The following is a 17,315-nucleotide window of genomic DNA, read 5'->3' as shown; positions in this document are numbered from 1 at the left end:
TTGGTGTTCTTTGAACACTTTCTATTCTACGATTATTCACCAATGGTCATTTTTCCTTTTATCTTAACGTCAAAAGTTAACTGTTTTACTTTTGCCTGTCTATGGTTTTTGTACCTGTGTTTTGGAAAATGGCTTTTAATTTGATGGCTTAAATTCAGCAGACATATTACTTCTGAGTACAATCATTTTTTATAAATTTGGTCTGTGCCAGTTCTTTTCATGGGGGTACGGGATTGTTCCTTGTCATGGTAAAGCACCTTCAAGAATGATTGTAAATGTTTATTACTGTGTCTGTGAAATTATATTGTACCAGCATCACAATGAAATGTTATTTTTTAATCCTTAGAGGAAAGTAAATCATAAAAACAAAGATTAAGAAAGCCTAAAATTGAACATACAGAGAAGTTTATGTTAAAACCTCTAAAACTTGTTTTATGCCTGTCTTGATACAGATTTATCTGATTTTTTTCAAGAAAATATTATTGAAAATTTAAATGACTATTAACAAACTGCTTCACGCTCAGAATATTTGTTGTGCTTGGGCAATATATAAAATAAAATTTTAAAAGATTTTAAGTTAAATTTTACTAACTTAAGTGCCTAGGTATTATTTATTCAATGTGTGAAACTGAATTCACATTTATATACCCAGGTATAGGTTGAGCATTCAAATTCCAAAATGCTCCAGAAGATGAAACTTTTAAAGCACCAACTTGATAACACAAGTGGAAATTCTCATACCTGACCTCATGTGATGAGTGCACAAAATTCTTAAAAAATATCCTATAAATTTACCTTCAGGCTATGTGTATTAGGTGTATATGAAACATGAATGAATTTTTGTGTTGAGACTTGGATACCCTCCTCAAGATATCTCATTATGTATATGCAAATATTCTAAAATTTGAAAAAAATCCAAAGACTTGTGGTCCCAAGCATTTTGGATAAAGGTTACTCAACTGGTATGTACTTTATCCAGCTAACACTTGAAAAAAGCATTGCACACTTCTTACGTGTGATAATATAACTAATTTATAGGCAAATCATATTGTATATATGAAATATACTTCAAGAATGGGTTAAGCGTCCAGGATAAAAGCAGTCCTTCACTATATTAGCCATTTCTTATGTCTAAGATGGTCTTAACTGGAAAATCAAGGTTCTTGATCAGCTTCCCACTCTACTTGTACCGTGTGCTTAATGTGTCAGAAACTTTTAATGTCTCCTTCATTCATGGTTCACATTAAGCACCCTTTGATTTTTAGCACAGATAATATATCAGAGTTTTGCAATTAAGATTTAGTTAATAGAAAGATTTTGTAGATATAGGCGTTTAATAGTGTCCATTTATACACACATAATGTCTGTTTATCAATCTTTTAATAGCATTTTCTAAATTACTCGATTTTTGAACATTTGCAATGATCTAATTAGCATGCTTTGCTGATTTTCTTTTCCATTTAATGGAACAACTCTGCATCATCACTCCCTTTATTGCTTTTTCATAGGCTCATGATCGTTCAGAAAGTGGAGAATTGGCATTTATTAAACAACTAGTTCAAAAGATCCTAATTGTTATTGCCCGCCCTGCTCGGTTATTAGAGTGCCTGGTAAGTTGCCCCTCGATATGACTACATTATTTATTGTTAACTGGGAAAGCAGTTACCGTCAGAAAGCTCCAGCTTCATTTGGTTTCCAGCACCAGAGCTAAATGGAAAGAGTCAAAGGGAATTACAACTTGTGAACGTTTATGATGATGTCGATATGTGACTTGTCCTTTTTAATTTTAGAGAGACTTCTAGGACTTTTCCTCTATTAAGTGATGGTTATATCATATTCTAGTCAAACTTGAAATATAATCATAAAATAATGTGCTTGACCTTATCTCAGCATAATTACTTTATGTCACAGCTAGTTTTAAAAAAAAAAACCCTTGCTGTACCACACTTTTTTGGAGTTGCCAAGATGCAGAGAAGGAATAGAGATAAATGCAGAGATAAACAGTGACGTGTGATTTATAATTATTATTTGTTTTAAAATGTGGCAAGTTAGAAAATAAGATGCTAACCATCCCATTTGGGAAAATACAGTAGAGCCTCATGCAGACCTGAAGGAATGAGATTTTTATAGATGATTAGTTCATGTTAACAATTATATGTTTTTGGCTGGGCGTGGTGGCCCACGCCTGTAATCCGAGCACTTTGGGAGGCCAAGACAGGCAGATCAGCTGAGGTCAGGAGTTCCAGACCAGCCTGGCCAACTTGGTGACACTCCGTCTCTACTAAAAATACAAAAATTAGCCAGGTGTGGTGGTGCACACCTGTAATCCCAGCTACTTGGGAGGCTGAGGCAGGAGAATTGCTTGAACCCAGGAAGCGGAGGTTGCAGTGAGCTGAGATCGTGCCACTACATTCCAGCCTGAGTGACAGAATGAGACTTCATCTCAAAAAATAAAAAAAATTAAATTAAAGATAAATACAATGATATATTTTTGGCCAGTGGTCATTTTCCTATTTAAAAGTTTATGTTTTATGAAATTTTGATTTGAGGTTTCAGTTAAAAACTGTGAACAAATATTTATCTGTGAACATAAGAATTATTTTAAGGATCTAGTAATACAGCATCAAAATTCACTTTGAAGTTCCACTGGCTATTAAAGTAATTATAACACCACATACAATACAGCTTTTCAGAAATACACACATACATACATACATAATACATATATGGTTGCAGTGCTTTGGTCTTGCCCTTATTTTAACTACCATCCATAATAATTTACAGTAGTGAAATATTTGCAGCACCATAAATATGTACTAGTGCCTTGTAAGACACAGAGGGAAAATCTTGAGGAGAAAGGTAGGGAGTTGGGAGGTGTAGCGAAGGGCTTTCTATGAATGGTGAGGACCCTTAGAATCATAGAATCAAACACACCATTTGGCATTGAGTATCTCTGGAAGGCTAAAAGGAAAAAAAAATCTTGAATGCCTCAGGGAGAACTGGGTGACTGGTAAATCCAGGTAGAAGGGTTAGTTAACTTTTTACTGCCTCTCCTGTTGTAGCTTTTGAATTATGGACCACATGTTTGTACTTCCCACAATTGTTTAATTTAGGGGAAAGTGTCATTTACCATTAAAACCTGTTTTTCTGGACAACAGCACATATGCTAAGAGCAGATCTTGCTTTAAAGGAGGAAATTAAAATTTTACAGTAATCACTCATAATCAGAGGAGAAAAAGTATAGCTTCCCAAAGATAGAAACAAGTGAACTTACAAGTAGCTCGGAAATATTGCTGCTTTCAAAGTACTCTTTAAAGCTTAGATGAAACTGGAGTTTCATAGTATTAGGAGATGCTTCCCCCAACCTATCACCTTATCCCTACTGTACCCAGGCTTACTCTGTCAGTCATTGTAATAGGTATGTATGTAAAGGCTCTGAATATTTACAGTGGTTTGACTTTACTCCGTTTGCAGCAAGTTTTTTTTTTTTCTTTTTTATATGGCCTTTAGAAACTCTTGAGTAATTCTCAGGTGAAATGCTGAGATTCCAAAGTTGCCTATTTTGGGCGTTAACCAAAATGGGAAAGATCCTGGGGGAAAAAATCCAGGAAATATATCTGAAATTGATAACTGGGTTTTAAGTCAATAAGCATAATTGTTTACAACACATAAATCCATGGCATCCCTTTGGGCATAGGGGGAAAAACCAAACTCGGTTTCTCCTGCTGTGCTCTCACAACATGATTCTGACACCAGTTATGTGGGAGCCCCACACAACAAGCAAGCAAGCCATTCCGCAGCAGACACCAGCTGGGTGTCCTCCAATTCCATGCCAACACTGTCTACCCAGAGATGGTGTCAGATCCCACAGGTTGAGGGGTCAGTTCCACAAGAGTGCCCCTACTTCCAATGCCAGTCGCAAGCTCCAGATGGTTTTACCTGTGCCTCTCACTGTCTGGCTGTAAACCAAGGTTCTTATGACCCCCTCTCTGGGTTTGATTAGTTTGCTAGAGTGGTTCATAGAACTCAGAGAAACACTGAAGGTTACCAATTTATTATGAAATACATTAAAAACTATACAGATAATGAGATGCATAGGGTGAAGCATGAGGAAAGGAGTGCAAAGCTCCCTGGCTGCACTGCCTTCCAGGAAACTCCACATGTTCAGCTATCCGGAAGCTCCCCAACTGCAGTCTTTTTGGGTTTTTATGGAAGCTTCATTACATAGGTATGTTTGATGATATCACTGGCCATTGGTGATCCACTTAACCTTCAGCCCCTCTCTGAAGTGGAAATGAGGATGGGGCTGCAACTCCCAACCCTATCATCATATGGTAGGTTCCCCTGACAACCAGCCCTCTTCCAGAGGCTACCCAGGAGTGCCCAGCCAGCAGTCAACTCACTAGAATACAAAAAGCCACTTATTACTTTGGAGATTCCAAGGGTTTCAGGAGTGGTATTTCAGAAAACAGGGATGAAGGCTGGGCGCGGTGGCTCACGCCTGTAATCCCAGCACTTTGGGAGGCCAAGGTGGGTGGATCACGAAGTCAGGAGATCGAGACCATCCTGGCTAGCTCGGTGAAACCCCGTCTCTACTAAAAAATACAAAAAATTAGCGGGGCGTGGTGTTGGGCGCCTGTAGTCCCAGCTACTAGGGGGGCTGAGGCAGGAGAATGGCGTGAACCTGGGAGGCGGAGCTTGCAGTGAGCCGAGATCGCACCACTGCACTCCAGCCTGGGTGACAGAGCGAGACTCCGTCTCAAAAAAAAAAAAAAACAGGGATGAAGACCAAAAATACATTTGATAGTATCACAACATCCATCTAGAGTGTGGTGATCCTGAAGATTTTTATTACACACTAGAAGCAACAGGTAGCCACATACACACACAAAAATTAAATAGATAGGAAAAATATATCCCAAAGTTTTATAGGAGACAGAGGCTTTAATTTCCTATTTTTCTTTCTTGGTCTTTATGTGAATAGTGGTAACTTAATTTTATAGTTAACTAATAAAAAATGGTAACTTTGAAGTTTTTCTTTCTAATGTTTTTGGATACTTCTATATTAAGAGAGTCTCCTGCAGTATTTTTGAGTAAATATATTCTAACATTCCTTTTGTTGCTGGTTGGGTGGAAAGAGAAATTGAATCTCAAATCTTCTGGATGGAAATTCCCAGATTTTACAACTTTGCTACAAAGGTACAATTAAAAATCAGACCTGTTTATTTCTGACGAGCGAGATCTTAAGTGGAGCATAGTACCTTTGTAGTTACATTACAAGCAAATTGGAAATGATCGTTATCTTTGGGTTACCATGTGCATAAATGTGTTGGCTTAGAATATGAATAGGCTTCACATATGAAGTGAGAATTACATACTTTTTAAAGCCATTTGCCTCCTTTCTGCATAAGTAACTTACAGCCATGTATATCCAGCAGTTTTATTGTGAATGAGATTTACGTAATAAAACCTCAGACAATTTTGGCTCAAAGAAGTATCCATCTGTGTTTGTCTTCTGCTAGGAATTTGATCCGGAAGAATTTTACTACCTATTGGAAGCAGCAGAAGGCCATGCCAAAGAAGGACAGGGTATTAAAACCGACATTCCCAGGTACATCATTAGCCAACTGGGACTCAATAAGGATCCCTTGGAAGGTGAGTCCCTGGGTTGCCCCTACCTTTGACTTAGTTTATGCACTGTTGCCTCATAGAAGAAATCTAAGTGGCAAATCTTTATTTTTCCTCATGTTTTGGCTCTATCTATTGATAAGTCCATATTTGGGGACTGGTTGCTATTTGAAGGAAATAGCCATAAATTGGGTCCTGAGACACAAATGAGCATGACCCATTTTGTGTCTACCTAGAGTGTGGGTCAGGCCTTGACATCTTAGAAGCCTGTCAGCCTGAGAATGCCAGAGTGTCTCAGAAGGGTTTCAATTTCAGTCTTCACTGAGTAGTTTTTCTCGTGCAGAGCTCAGTTGGGCTCTTGAGAGTACTTCTAATTTTTAAAATGTTGCTAAAGAAATTATCATTAATTAAACTGACATTTAAATTTAATTTGGAAGTAATGCAATTGATGGTAGGTTACTTTAAATTGAGTACAGTATTCATAGGTATATTCTTGTTTACTTAAAATATAAAACATAGTACTATACAGGAGAGACAATAAAAATGTTTTTTTAAGCTTATAAAAGGATTTATGGGCTGGGCACAGTGGCTCACGCCTGTAATCTCAGGACTTTGGGAGGCCGAGGTGGGTGGATCATGAGATCAGGAGTTCCAGACCAGCCTGGCCAATATAGTGAAACCCTGTCTCTACTAAAAATGCAAAAATTAGCTGGGCATGGTGATGTGCACCTGTAGTCCCAGCTACTCGGGAGATTGAGGCAGAAGAATCGCTTGAACCCAGGAGGCGGAGGTTGCAGTGAACTGAGATCATGCCACTGCACTCCAGCCTGGGCGACAGAGTGAGACTCTGACTCAAAAAAATAAAAAAAGATTTATGGTTGATTCACATTTTAAAATAATAATATCAAATTAAATACAGAGAATAGGAAGCATCTTGTCAGTGAACTTTTAAAAATCTGATATTGGTAAACCACTCCCCCGACAACCTGTTCCTGTTCATGATTGTTTAGGATTATTATTCATAACATTTAGGTTATATACTCCCCAAAAAGACTCAAAAACTATCATTGACTCCTTCATTCAAAATTATCTTCCTGGTTCATTAAATTGAATTTGCAAACAGTGTTTATCTTGTTAAATTGTTTGTAATGGTGGTAAATGTTGGCACAGAGATTTTCCCATCTAAAGCCCGGGAACCTGCTGCTCTCTGCCCTGCTCTCCTGTTTCCCGGCTTTGTTTGCTCCTATGGCCATCGTATCTTTGCTTCCAGTGAAATGATGCATGCATTACTGTGAGATAATGCCAGATAAATTTATACTGTACTGAAAGCAATTCCACAACAGATTCATCACTTATCAGAGACTGGTGGCTGCTTTTCTGAAAAGTTCCCTGGGGAGAGATTTTTCCCCATGGCTTTTAAATTACCATCTTTACCTTTTTGAATCATGAGTCTTCAGAAATGGTTTAAATCAATGAAATAAAAAGGGCAGATGTTTAATGGTATTTAGATGAGTTTTAAAAATCACTTCAGGCATTACAAAATGATGCCTTAGCTTCCTGCTTCAAAAGCTGACTCTTGGTTCCATTCCATTACTACCCACTGCTTACAAATAATATGTATTTCTCAGAAAATAGTTATTTAGCAGAAACTCTATTTAAAACAGAACCATCTTTTCTTTTTTTTTTTTTTAATGAAAATAGTTGGAATTGGGGAGGCTGTCAAAGTAGATTATAGTGACTCTTCACGCTGGTATAGTTAAGATTGCATCAGCTCTTGAATTGTGGACCCAGTGAGTTCTTTAGTTTTCTTACCTGGCAATCACTGTAGGCTGAACTTTGGTAGGTGAATAATCTGAGGCCCATGTATAAACTAGCTTTCTAGAGGCTCTAAAGAAAACATGAATAGTGATCTTTGACAAGTTCGGAGTTTAATCACTGGGAGTTGTGTTTTTAACTCTTGACAATTTAAGATCTGAGGCTAGTTTTTTTTGTTTGTTTGTTTTGTTTGTTTTGTTTTGTTTTGTTTTGGAGACGAAGTCTTGCTTCATTGCCCAGGCTAGAGTGCAGTGGCATGATCTTGGCTCACTGCAACCACCACCTCCTCAGTTCAAGTGATTCTCCTGCCTCAGCCTTCCAAGTATCTGGGATTACAGACATGTGTCACCATGCCTGGCTAATTTTTGTATTTTTAGTAGAGACAAGATTTCGCCATGTTGGCCAGGCTGGTCTTGAACTCCTAACCTCAGGTGATCTGCCTGCCTTAGCCTCCCAAAGTGCTGGGATTACAGGTGTGAGCCACTGCACCTGGCCCTGAGACTAGTTTTTAATCTGTTTGTTAACATTTGAAATATGACTTCTCCAGGTAATTTAATAAACAAATTGCACCTCACTGAGTGGATCACCTGAGGTCAGGAGTTCGAGAGTAGCCTGGCCAACATGGTGAAACCCATCTCCACTAAAAATACAAAAATTAGCTGGGCATGGTGGCACACACCTGTAGTCCCAGCTACTCAGGAGGCTGAGGCAGGAGAATCGCTCGAACCCAGGAGGTGGAGGTTGCAGTGAGCCGAGATGGCGCCATTGCACTACAGTGTGAGTGACAGAACAAGACTTCGTCTCAAGAAATAAAACATAAATGATTACAGACTCTGATTGTTCTACACTTGTTTCCCTTTCTTGTCAGCATCTAAACTAACATACCTTAGACCTGTCCTTTGAAGGTTAGGAATTGGGAGTTCTGGAGCTGGGCTGCCAGGTCAGCACCCTAAGCCAACACTGCAGGCTGTATGAACCTTGACCATCCAAATTGATGCACCTCTTTGTGCCTCAGTTACTTCCATAAAAATGAGATAATAATAGTATCTATTTATAGAATTGTTTTGAGGATTCTATGTTTATCTTTGTAATTGCTTAACATAGTAAGTGTTTAATAGATGTTAGCTGTTGTTGCTGTTTTATTTAAATACTACTAATTTTTGCACCTTTCCTTGAGATCCTTTCTAACTAAATGCATTTTAGTTCACCTCTAAGTCCATAAATCTAAGGTGCTAGTCATATTGGATATTGACATCATTTGAATGAGACCAAGAAAGTACATAGTTTGTGCTAAGCTCCTTTTTTTTCTGGAATTTCCCCTGTAGGTAAACTGAGAAAGTTATTGTCAATGTCCAGTTATTCCAGAATCTAGAATTTATAAATTTTTATCTAAAGGTAGTACTCCAATGTCATTTTGCTTCATATCTTTTAGGCATAATGTCTGCCCAGAAGAGATGATCATATTTATAAGAACATGAATACATAAAATAAGAACCTAAGAAATAATTTTTTAATTATTTAATTAATTAAATAATATCACCTGGTAAATTAAATAATTAAATTTAAATAAATAAATTAAATTAAATAATTAAATAATATCACCTAGTAAAATTAAGTTTATTTAAATTGAAAATTAAATATATTTAGATGCACACAAAATATGTAACTAAAAACTATGACTTTTATTATGCATGTTCAATTTTGAAAAATTGGAAAGTACAAGTAAAAGAAGAAAATATTAATTGTCTGTGATCCTATCACTCAGATAAGACCTATCATAGATTTAGAGAAAATTATTTCATGTTTTTTAAATAAAACATGATTTTTTAAAAGTATAAAAAAGAAAATGAACAGTAAAAGAATTTGTCTCATCTACTTCTATAAATTCAAGTATGCCTTCCAATGTGAATTGATCAATTTAGACACCTTTGTCTCTTTTAAATCGTCAGGGTAGTACTTAAAGCTGGTGTCAAGCATGTGATATTCAATCCAAGACTGATTACACAATATGATTAATAATAAATAACAACATTTAATGAGCACTTAATTTTTGTTAGTATGCTAAGAGCTTTACATGCATTATCACATACAGTACAAAAAGCTCTAAGAAGTAAGTAATATTGTTTACATTTTACAGGGGAAAAGCTTGAAGTTAAAAGGTCAGTCAGTCAGTAAGTGCAGATAGTAGTGGTAACCTAAGTCTTTTAATCTCCAAATCCCTCTTAACCACCGTTATTACTTCCTCTCTGACAAATTTCAAATTCTTAGTGTCTTTGGCAGGGTATTTCTCAGTAGATATGAAGGAATGGAACGCGAGATATGCACCACAACTTAAGAATCATTCCCTAGTTGTAGTCAGTACTACTTTGATGCCCTCCAGAGCCTGGAAAGATGTGCCTCTCTCAGATATCTGATTCTAAGCAGAGCTGTTGACTCACCGAAGCCTTTCCAAGCTGTGGTGATTGCATCAGCCAATGAGTTCCTATGCCCAGCCTCTAAAGTTCCTATGTCTAGGTGTTTGCAAGAAATGGGGTTCCAGGGAGGAGTGTGTAGTGAACAATTTCAAAGTACCAATTGCTGCCTTTTTTTAGATTTAAGATTTTCCCATGGGGACATTGGAGTATAGAGCAATTTTTTTAATATGGGAGAAACTATTTTTCTTTTGTTTCAGCTTAGTATTCTTATCCAATTGCAATATTTTTATTAAGCTTAACTTTTTTTTTTTTTTAACTTAGAAATGGCTCAATTGGGAAACTACGATAGTGGGACAGCAGAAACACCAGAAACAGATGAATCAGTGAGTGTAAGTATATTTCTTGATGAAATATGATGTTGGTTTTTCTGTTTAGCATCTGGAGACTTTGGCTGTGTTTATTTATTCAACAAATGTTTATTATGCTTCTATGTGAATATATGAATAAGAATATGGATAAAATCTATGAAGAAAAAAGACCATGTGCTACCATAACGTAAAGATATTTGCCATAGTCTGTCCAGTCCCAAAAGATTTCCCAATCTTTTCCAAGGAAATGGCACTTGAGCTAAACGTAACAGATCACTAGGGTAAGAAGGGGCAAAAGGAACATTCCAGACACAGGCTACATCAGAGGACTAAGCAAAGGAGACGGCAGAAACTAGAGCACTTGAGTAAAAACTGGATGCTTAGGTCCCTGTTGTTCATGTTTGTCAGGTTTTTTGTTTTTGTTTTCTAAGAGCAATGGGAAGTGACTGAACTTTGGAGGAGGTGTACGGGTATATGAGGGTGGGAGGAGTGGACAGGGAGATAATCCAATCAGAGTTATGGCTTGAAAAAAATCACACTGACTGCAGTGCAGAAAGCAGTGTGGGGTGGGAGGAGAAGGGAAGGGTGACAATGTGGAAGCCAGTTCAGAGGCTGCTGCCGTGGCACAGGTGAGAGGCCCTGGATGCTGGTGCCATTCTCCTCAATTGTGAACACCAAAAGAGGAAGCAGGGTGCATCAGATTAGGGGTTAGGAAAGCAGGAGCAGTCTCTGTAGCCTGGGGGATAAGAACCCAGGCTTTGGAGTCAGGTTGCCTAGATTTGAAAACACTCTGCTTTCTACCAGCTGGGGGGTGGGGGAAATTTCTCCGTGCCTCAGTTTCCCTGTTTGTAAAAGATTAAATGAGATTTTTATGTAAAATGGTTGGGACAGTATCACCTAGTAAGTGCTAAATAAATGATAGCTGTTTTATTATCTGACTCGTAATTTTGAATGTATCGAGACTAAAGTTCCTTTGAAACATTAAAGAAGATCCATCAAACCGGCAACTGTAGATAAGGTCTGATATCTTCTGGCACTCAGAGGGAGAGTTTCTGGTGGAGGTGGAAGTGACTTAGGAGTCATCCATGAACATAAATGAGATCACTCATATAGGAAAGAGTTAATAAGATTAGAGAGCCTTGGACAGAGGCTTGCAGCCCAAACCCATGAAAGAGCAGTAATAGTGAGTGAATTATCTCTGAGCCAGTGCAAAGTAGATAAGAAAATAAAAAATAAAAAAAGAATAAAAAGATTAAAAGAGTAATAGTGAGTGACTAAACAAATAAGTGGTCCCAGTCTTGAAGTCTGTTTTCTGTGATGGAGCATTGGCAGGTGATGACTAGATAGATCCAGATCTTAGGGCCAGAGGCCAAGGGGGAGCAGAGGAAACAGATGGTTCAAGTTGAAGAGGTCAAGTAGCCTGGAGGCCAGAGTGTTGGGTGGGTTATCTGTGTAGACAGTGAAGTCACCCTGGATGATGAGAGAGCTCTTGGCAGAGAGGAAGGTGGGTAGCCAAGTCTTCCAAAGATGAGTGGGATGACAGGGTCAGCGATGACAGCGCTGAGTTGAGGATGACGGCGCCCACACAGGGTTTCTTCCAAAACAATAGGAAGGGAATTCTGCACTCTTGCAGAGAGGAGCAAAGAGCTGGTAACTCCCTCTCCATGCTAAGATAAATGGGGCATGAGAGAATTTTTTTAAAGCATTTTTTTCTATTCCCATCCTTTGAGCTAAACTTTTTAAAGAGCTGTCTTTTTGAAACTTGTTTTGTAAGCCATGTTAGATTTCTGGCATGGAAATAAAGAAAAGCAGGCATTCTGCACTTGCGTGTTCCATGTGTTGCCTACTGCTTTTCTGAGCAATGAAGATTGCCACAGGAATGAAAGAGACATGTTCTGTCAGGGGTAGAGCCCCATGTAGAGCCACTCCGGCCCATTCTTTTTTGGCTGACAGAAACCAAAAGGAAAGCTTGGCATTTTGGAGTTAAATCCCAAAATGTTAAAAGACTAGGACAAGGCCAACCTGAGTAGTTTACAAAAGGAAATTAATATCAGGAATTGTCCTTGATTGCCTGGAAATGTGGATTCGCTTAAGTGACAGTGTCACAAGGAGTTTGTCAGCATTGCTGTGGATGATGGCTCTGTAAAGCTCTATCCCTCAGGTTCCTGTGGCTGGAATACTGTACTTCAACATATTACATAACAGCGTGTCATTCAAATATTATCTATTTTGCTGATAAAATAATTTTCTTAATTCTAAACTACTTTTTAACTTCCATATTTTGTTTCCAAGAGCTCTAATACCTCCCTGAAACTTCGAAGGAAACCTCGGGAAAGTGATTTTGAAACGATTAAATTGATTAGCAATGGAGCCTATGGGTGAGTAATTCAAGAAAAGCTCTCTATTGTGTTTCTGCACACTCAAGTAATATATTTATTCTTCACATTTATCTAAGGCCAAATAGAAGCTGTATAGGGACTTGACTTTTCAGATCACTGCTCCTTTCCTGAGGCTTGTACTGGGCAGCCAAAATCACTTCTTACTGGACACCTCATCAGAAAACATGCCAAGTGACCAAGCAGTTACTTTAGAGGGTTGGAGAGAAAGACTTTCAAGGAAAAATTTTATTTACCCTTGTTTCTGCCTCCTTCATTTTTGCCCTTTTAGGTTAAAAGAAATACCTGACTCTTGATTGAGATATATATGTATATATTAAATACTATAGTATATATAATCATATATTTATAATTTTCTATATAGTATTACTACATGACGGTTAGCCTGTATTTCATGTCTGACCAGCAGACAACCTTAAGATAAATGTCTTTAAATAAGTCTGGTTGAAGCTTTAGAGCAGGAGTGTCCAATCTTTTGTCTTACCTGGGCCACGTTGGAAGAAGAACTGTCTTGGGCCACACATAAAATACATTAACATGAACAACAGCTGATGACCTGAAAAAAAAAATCACAAAAAACTCATAATATTTTCAGCAAATTTACAAATTTTTGTTGGTCTGCATTCAAAGCCATCCTGGGTTGCATGCAGCCCACAGGCTGCAGGTTGGAAAAGTTTGATTTAGAGCAATATATTTGTTTTTGTCTTTATTACACCAGGATTTTGTTTTTTTAAAAATTTAATTTTTTTTTTTTTTTTTGAGACTAGGTCTTGCTCTGTCCCTCAGGCTGGAGTGCAGTGGTGTAATCATAGCTCACTCACCGCAGTTTTAACTCCTACACCAGGATTTTCAAAATTGAACTGTATCCTAAATAATCTAATGATATTAATGGTGTTCCTTCCTTGATCCCTTTTTATAGACACATAATTTTCTCCTTGTGGCGGTAAACAGTGACAAGATTCTTCTGAGTTACTAATAGTTTAGAAGGGTAATTAATGCACAAACTGTGACCTGATCCATTTTAGACAGCCCAAGAATTCTAGTTTAATTAAATATTAATCCCAATTCTATTTGTATATAAAGAGCAATAAACAATCTCATTGACATTTATTGCCATTTATCACACAGATGAGCAGATGAAACAAAAGAGGTTTTTGTTGTGCCACAAGTGATGTTTCTGTTACCATTTTTTCACCTCGAATATTTTCCACACCATTAACTTAAGAACTTAAATATTTGTGAGTCCCTTCTATGCTTCACTGATTTGTTTTCAGGATATGTCAGATGCCATATTTCCTATTGTGGCTTATAAATGTTTTCTGATGTTGTATTTTTGCAATATTTTATTTTTCAAGGACCTCATTGAAACTTTTCTACCTAGGAAGATGGTTCTAGCATGCAATTGTTTGTGGTTTCTACTTGCTTATCATTTGTTTTTTAGTTCTTTACACTTTTGGAAATGACCTGAAGATTTCTTTCTTCATTAGGGAAAAGATTAAACTTTGATTTAATGGGTGTATGGGTTTGAGCACTGCTAGATTTTATTAGCAGTGGAATTCTGGAATAAGATTATCTGTGAAGCACTACTTTTAAAAATTTGGGCATATATCTTAGCAGTATTTTGAGTTCTAACTGGTTGAGTAAACTCATTTGTAGTGCAATTAAACCACTGTATAGTAGATGAGGTATATCACACTTTGGGGAATAGTTGGGAATATACAAGAAGTTAAACAAGCTGTGAATCAGTAAACACCCAGGATGCAGGCCAAGTCATTAATGGACTCACAAGCTGCCTGTGGGAGTCTCTGCTGATCAGCCACAACTCTTTTTTTCTTTTTCTCTTCTCAGATTTAATCTCTCATTATATTTCTGATAGATTTTCTCCACGTTTTAATAATCTTTAATTTGAAATTTGATTGGAACCACCCCCACTGGTTCACCCAGTCATTGAAGCTGACTGCAGGCTTATGGGAACTGGCTGAACAAATGTATCCCGCTATGGGTGGCTGAACTGGCCCTTCTAGAGGCTTTCCTAGGTATCCATGTACAGGGTCTACCACTCACATCAGTGGCTCAGAGAGACACCGATTCCATGACTCCTCAAAAGCTGGTGGAGCTGGAAACTAGCCCTGTCATTAAGAAGGGCTTCTATCTGTAGTGCTAAAACACACATGGCTTTCTCAGCATCATACTTGGTGAAAATTCATGTTATAAAGCCAATTTGATAAACATCTGATTTCCTTCTCTGTTTAACACACTTCTGATCCCTGACTGGAAGTTAAACGTGTCTTTTTGTCAACTTAGTGCTTTATAAAAAGTGCTATGTGCCTGGCGCTGTGCTGGTTTCTTTATATATGTTCTCTTCTCACAAGAGCCCTTCTGTGGTAGTTGATATTATTTCCACTCACATGTAGGGAAGGAGAGGCCCAGAGACAGAGTCACGGATACCCTGATTCTAAGCGGAGCTCTCTTCTCTCTGTAAGGTATCCATTTGCTAAATGTTTAGCCATACTAATTGGAGTTGTAGAGGTCCTACCTCTTCCAGTGAACACTTCCACCAGGATCTTTAAGTCATAACTTCAAATGTTGTCAGAGTAAAAGAATAAAATTGACTTAAAATTTTTAAAAGTAAAAAACTAATTTTGAAAGGCACACCATTTCTCCCCCACTTTGCCTTTCCTTCTAATCTTGATGCACATGATTCTCTTTTACCTGTGATGGGGCCCAGGACATGTCCCAAAGAGGCACATGTGCGTAAGTGGCATACGCCCTGTCTCCCACATGCTCTCCCTGTAGTCTTTCTCTCAACTTGCCTCTGGCACACGCACCCTCCTTCCCACATGGAGATTTGCTAGCATGGAGTCACGTATTGGGCTCTCAGAGTCGTGCATAATTTTATACACGCTAGACATTCATGCTCGCAATAGGGCTGATTCATTCTGCTCTAGATCCTGTCAGCTTCTAGTTCCACTTCTCCCCACCCTCCCACACCTCAGTTCTGCACGGGTGGGGAGAAGCTTGGCTCAGAGAGAACTAGGGTCTTTGGTTACGTCTTCCCTGCCCCTCTACCTTCTACCCTTGGGTTTTCCTGTTTCACAGGGAGGTCAGTGTAGGAAGAGAGACAGAAGCAGCCTCTTCAAAGAAAGCACAACCTCTGGGACCAGAAAGCAGAGAAGAAATGTGGAGCCATATCAGTTCAGTACAACTTTTAACACTGGGAGGTTTACAGTCCACTTAACAGTGTTATATGTCTGGCTGTCAGTGGCTGTCGGATCTCTCCTTGTTTCTCTCTGTCTCTCTCTCTTTGCTAACTTTAAGCTCATTTGGAACATCAACTTAAAAGACAAGGTATATGTGAGAGACAACAATTATTACTAAATAAACAAATTTCAACATGACGAGTAATATTCCCAAAGCAATACAGAAATGTAAAAACCCAGGTACAGAAAACAACAACAAAAAATCCACCCACAACTACTTCTAATTAGGAAGTCTGTTTGACCTTTGTGACTTGATCAAGATAAGCATGTCCTGAGGCAGCGATATCTCAAGCTACTCATAGGATTCTTTTAAATTGGTTTAGGTTGGTTTTCCCAAGGATTAACTGATTATTGTAAGTACATCATAGCAAGGGAAAGCAGAAAGTCAAACAAAGTTTTATGAACTGAAAATCTGAGAATAAAGACTAAAGCCATTTTTTATACAGTGCCACAGAGAGACCCAGTCAGGATGCTGGTCATATTGGGCCAGAGGCATCTTTGTCTTTTATTCTTTCATAAAATCATGGATAAGTCCATTCTTCTTCCTTCACTTCTTATTCTCAAACATATTGCAGAGCAGTTATTTATGTAATAAATGGTGATTCTTGATTGAAAATCAGAATGGCCACCTGTGATCATCTGTGAAATTCATAACATACATCTAAGGCTCTTCAGCACTACTCAAAACCAGCTATTGAAGGAAGAGATGGTAAGTGGTATGCCAATTTACACTCCAAAATAGGCAAGCTATAAAAGAAAGATACTGGTTTCTCCCTGTCAGTATTTTAAATTCTAACTTTCATTTTAAAATATATATTTCCTGTTTGAAAGCCCCCTTTTTTGGTTCTTTTTTTTTTGTTATTATACTTTAAGTTCTAGGGTACATGTTCAGAACATGCAGGTTTGTTACATAGGTATACACATGCCATGGTGGTTTGCTGCACCCATCAACCCGTCATCTACATTAGGTATTTCTCCTAATGCTATCCCGCCCCTAGCCCCCAACTCCCCGACAGGCCCTGGTGTGTGATATTCCCCTCCCTATGTCCATGTGTTCTCATTGTTCAACTTCCACTTATGAGTGAGAACATGCAGTGTTTGGTTTTCTGTTCCTGTGTTAGTTTTCTGAGAATGATGGTTTCCAGCTTCATCCATGTCCCTGTAAAGGACATGAACTCATTCTTTTTTATGGCTGCATAGTATTCCATGGTGTATATATGCCACATTTTCTTTATTCAGTCTATCATTGATGGGCATTTGGGTTGGTTCCAAGTCTTTGCTATTGTGAACAGTGCCACAATAAATATATGTGTGCGTGTGTCTTAATAGCAGAATGATTTATATTCCTTTGAGTATATACCCAGTAATGGGATTGCTGGGTCAAATGATGTTTCTAGTCCTAGATCCTTGAGGAATCGCCACACTGTCTTCCAC

General features: G+C 38.1%; 1 protein-coding gene across 11 annotated transcripts in view; it reads left to right on the top strand.

Moving 5' to 3' along the window:
- MAST4 (microtubule associated serine/threonine kinase family member 4) overlaps positions 1–17,315 on the top strand; it is a 581,240-nt gene that overhangs the window by 520,370 nt on the left and 43,555 nt on the right. For all 11 annotated transcript variants that reach the window (XM_055251510.2, XM_055251508.2, XM_055251507.2 and 8 more), the window contains 4 exons: positions 1,509–1,610; positions 5,523–5,655; positions 10,179–10,246; positions 12,518–12,603. In XM_055251510.2, coding sequence (XP_055107485.2) covers positions 1,509–1,610; positions 5,523–5,655; positions 10,179–10,246; positions 12,518–12,603 — 389 coding nt within the window. The remainder of the gene's footprint in view (positions 1–1,508; positions 1,611–5,522; positions 5,656–10,178; positions 10,247–12,517; positions 12,604–17,315) is intronic.

This window comes from Symphalangus syndactylus, chromosome 18 (genome assembly GCF_028878055.3).
Source record: "Symphalangus syndactylus isolate Jambi chromosome 18, NHGRI_mSymSyn1-v2.1_pri, whole genome shotgun sequence".
Taxonomy (NCBI): Eukaryota; Metazoa; Chordata; class Mammalia; order Primates; family Hylobatidae; genus Symphalangus; species Symphalangus syndactylus.
The sequence above is the reverse complement of the archived record's forward strand: the minus strand, read 5'-3'. Positions and strand labels throughout refer to the sequence as shown.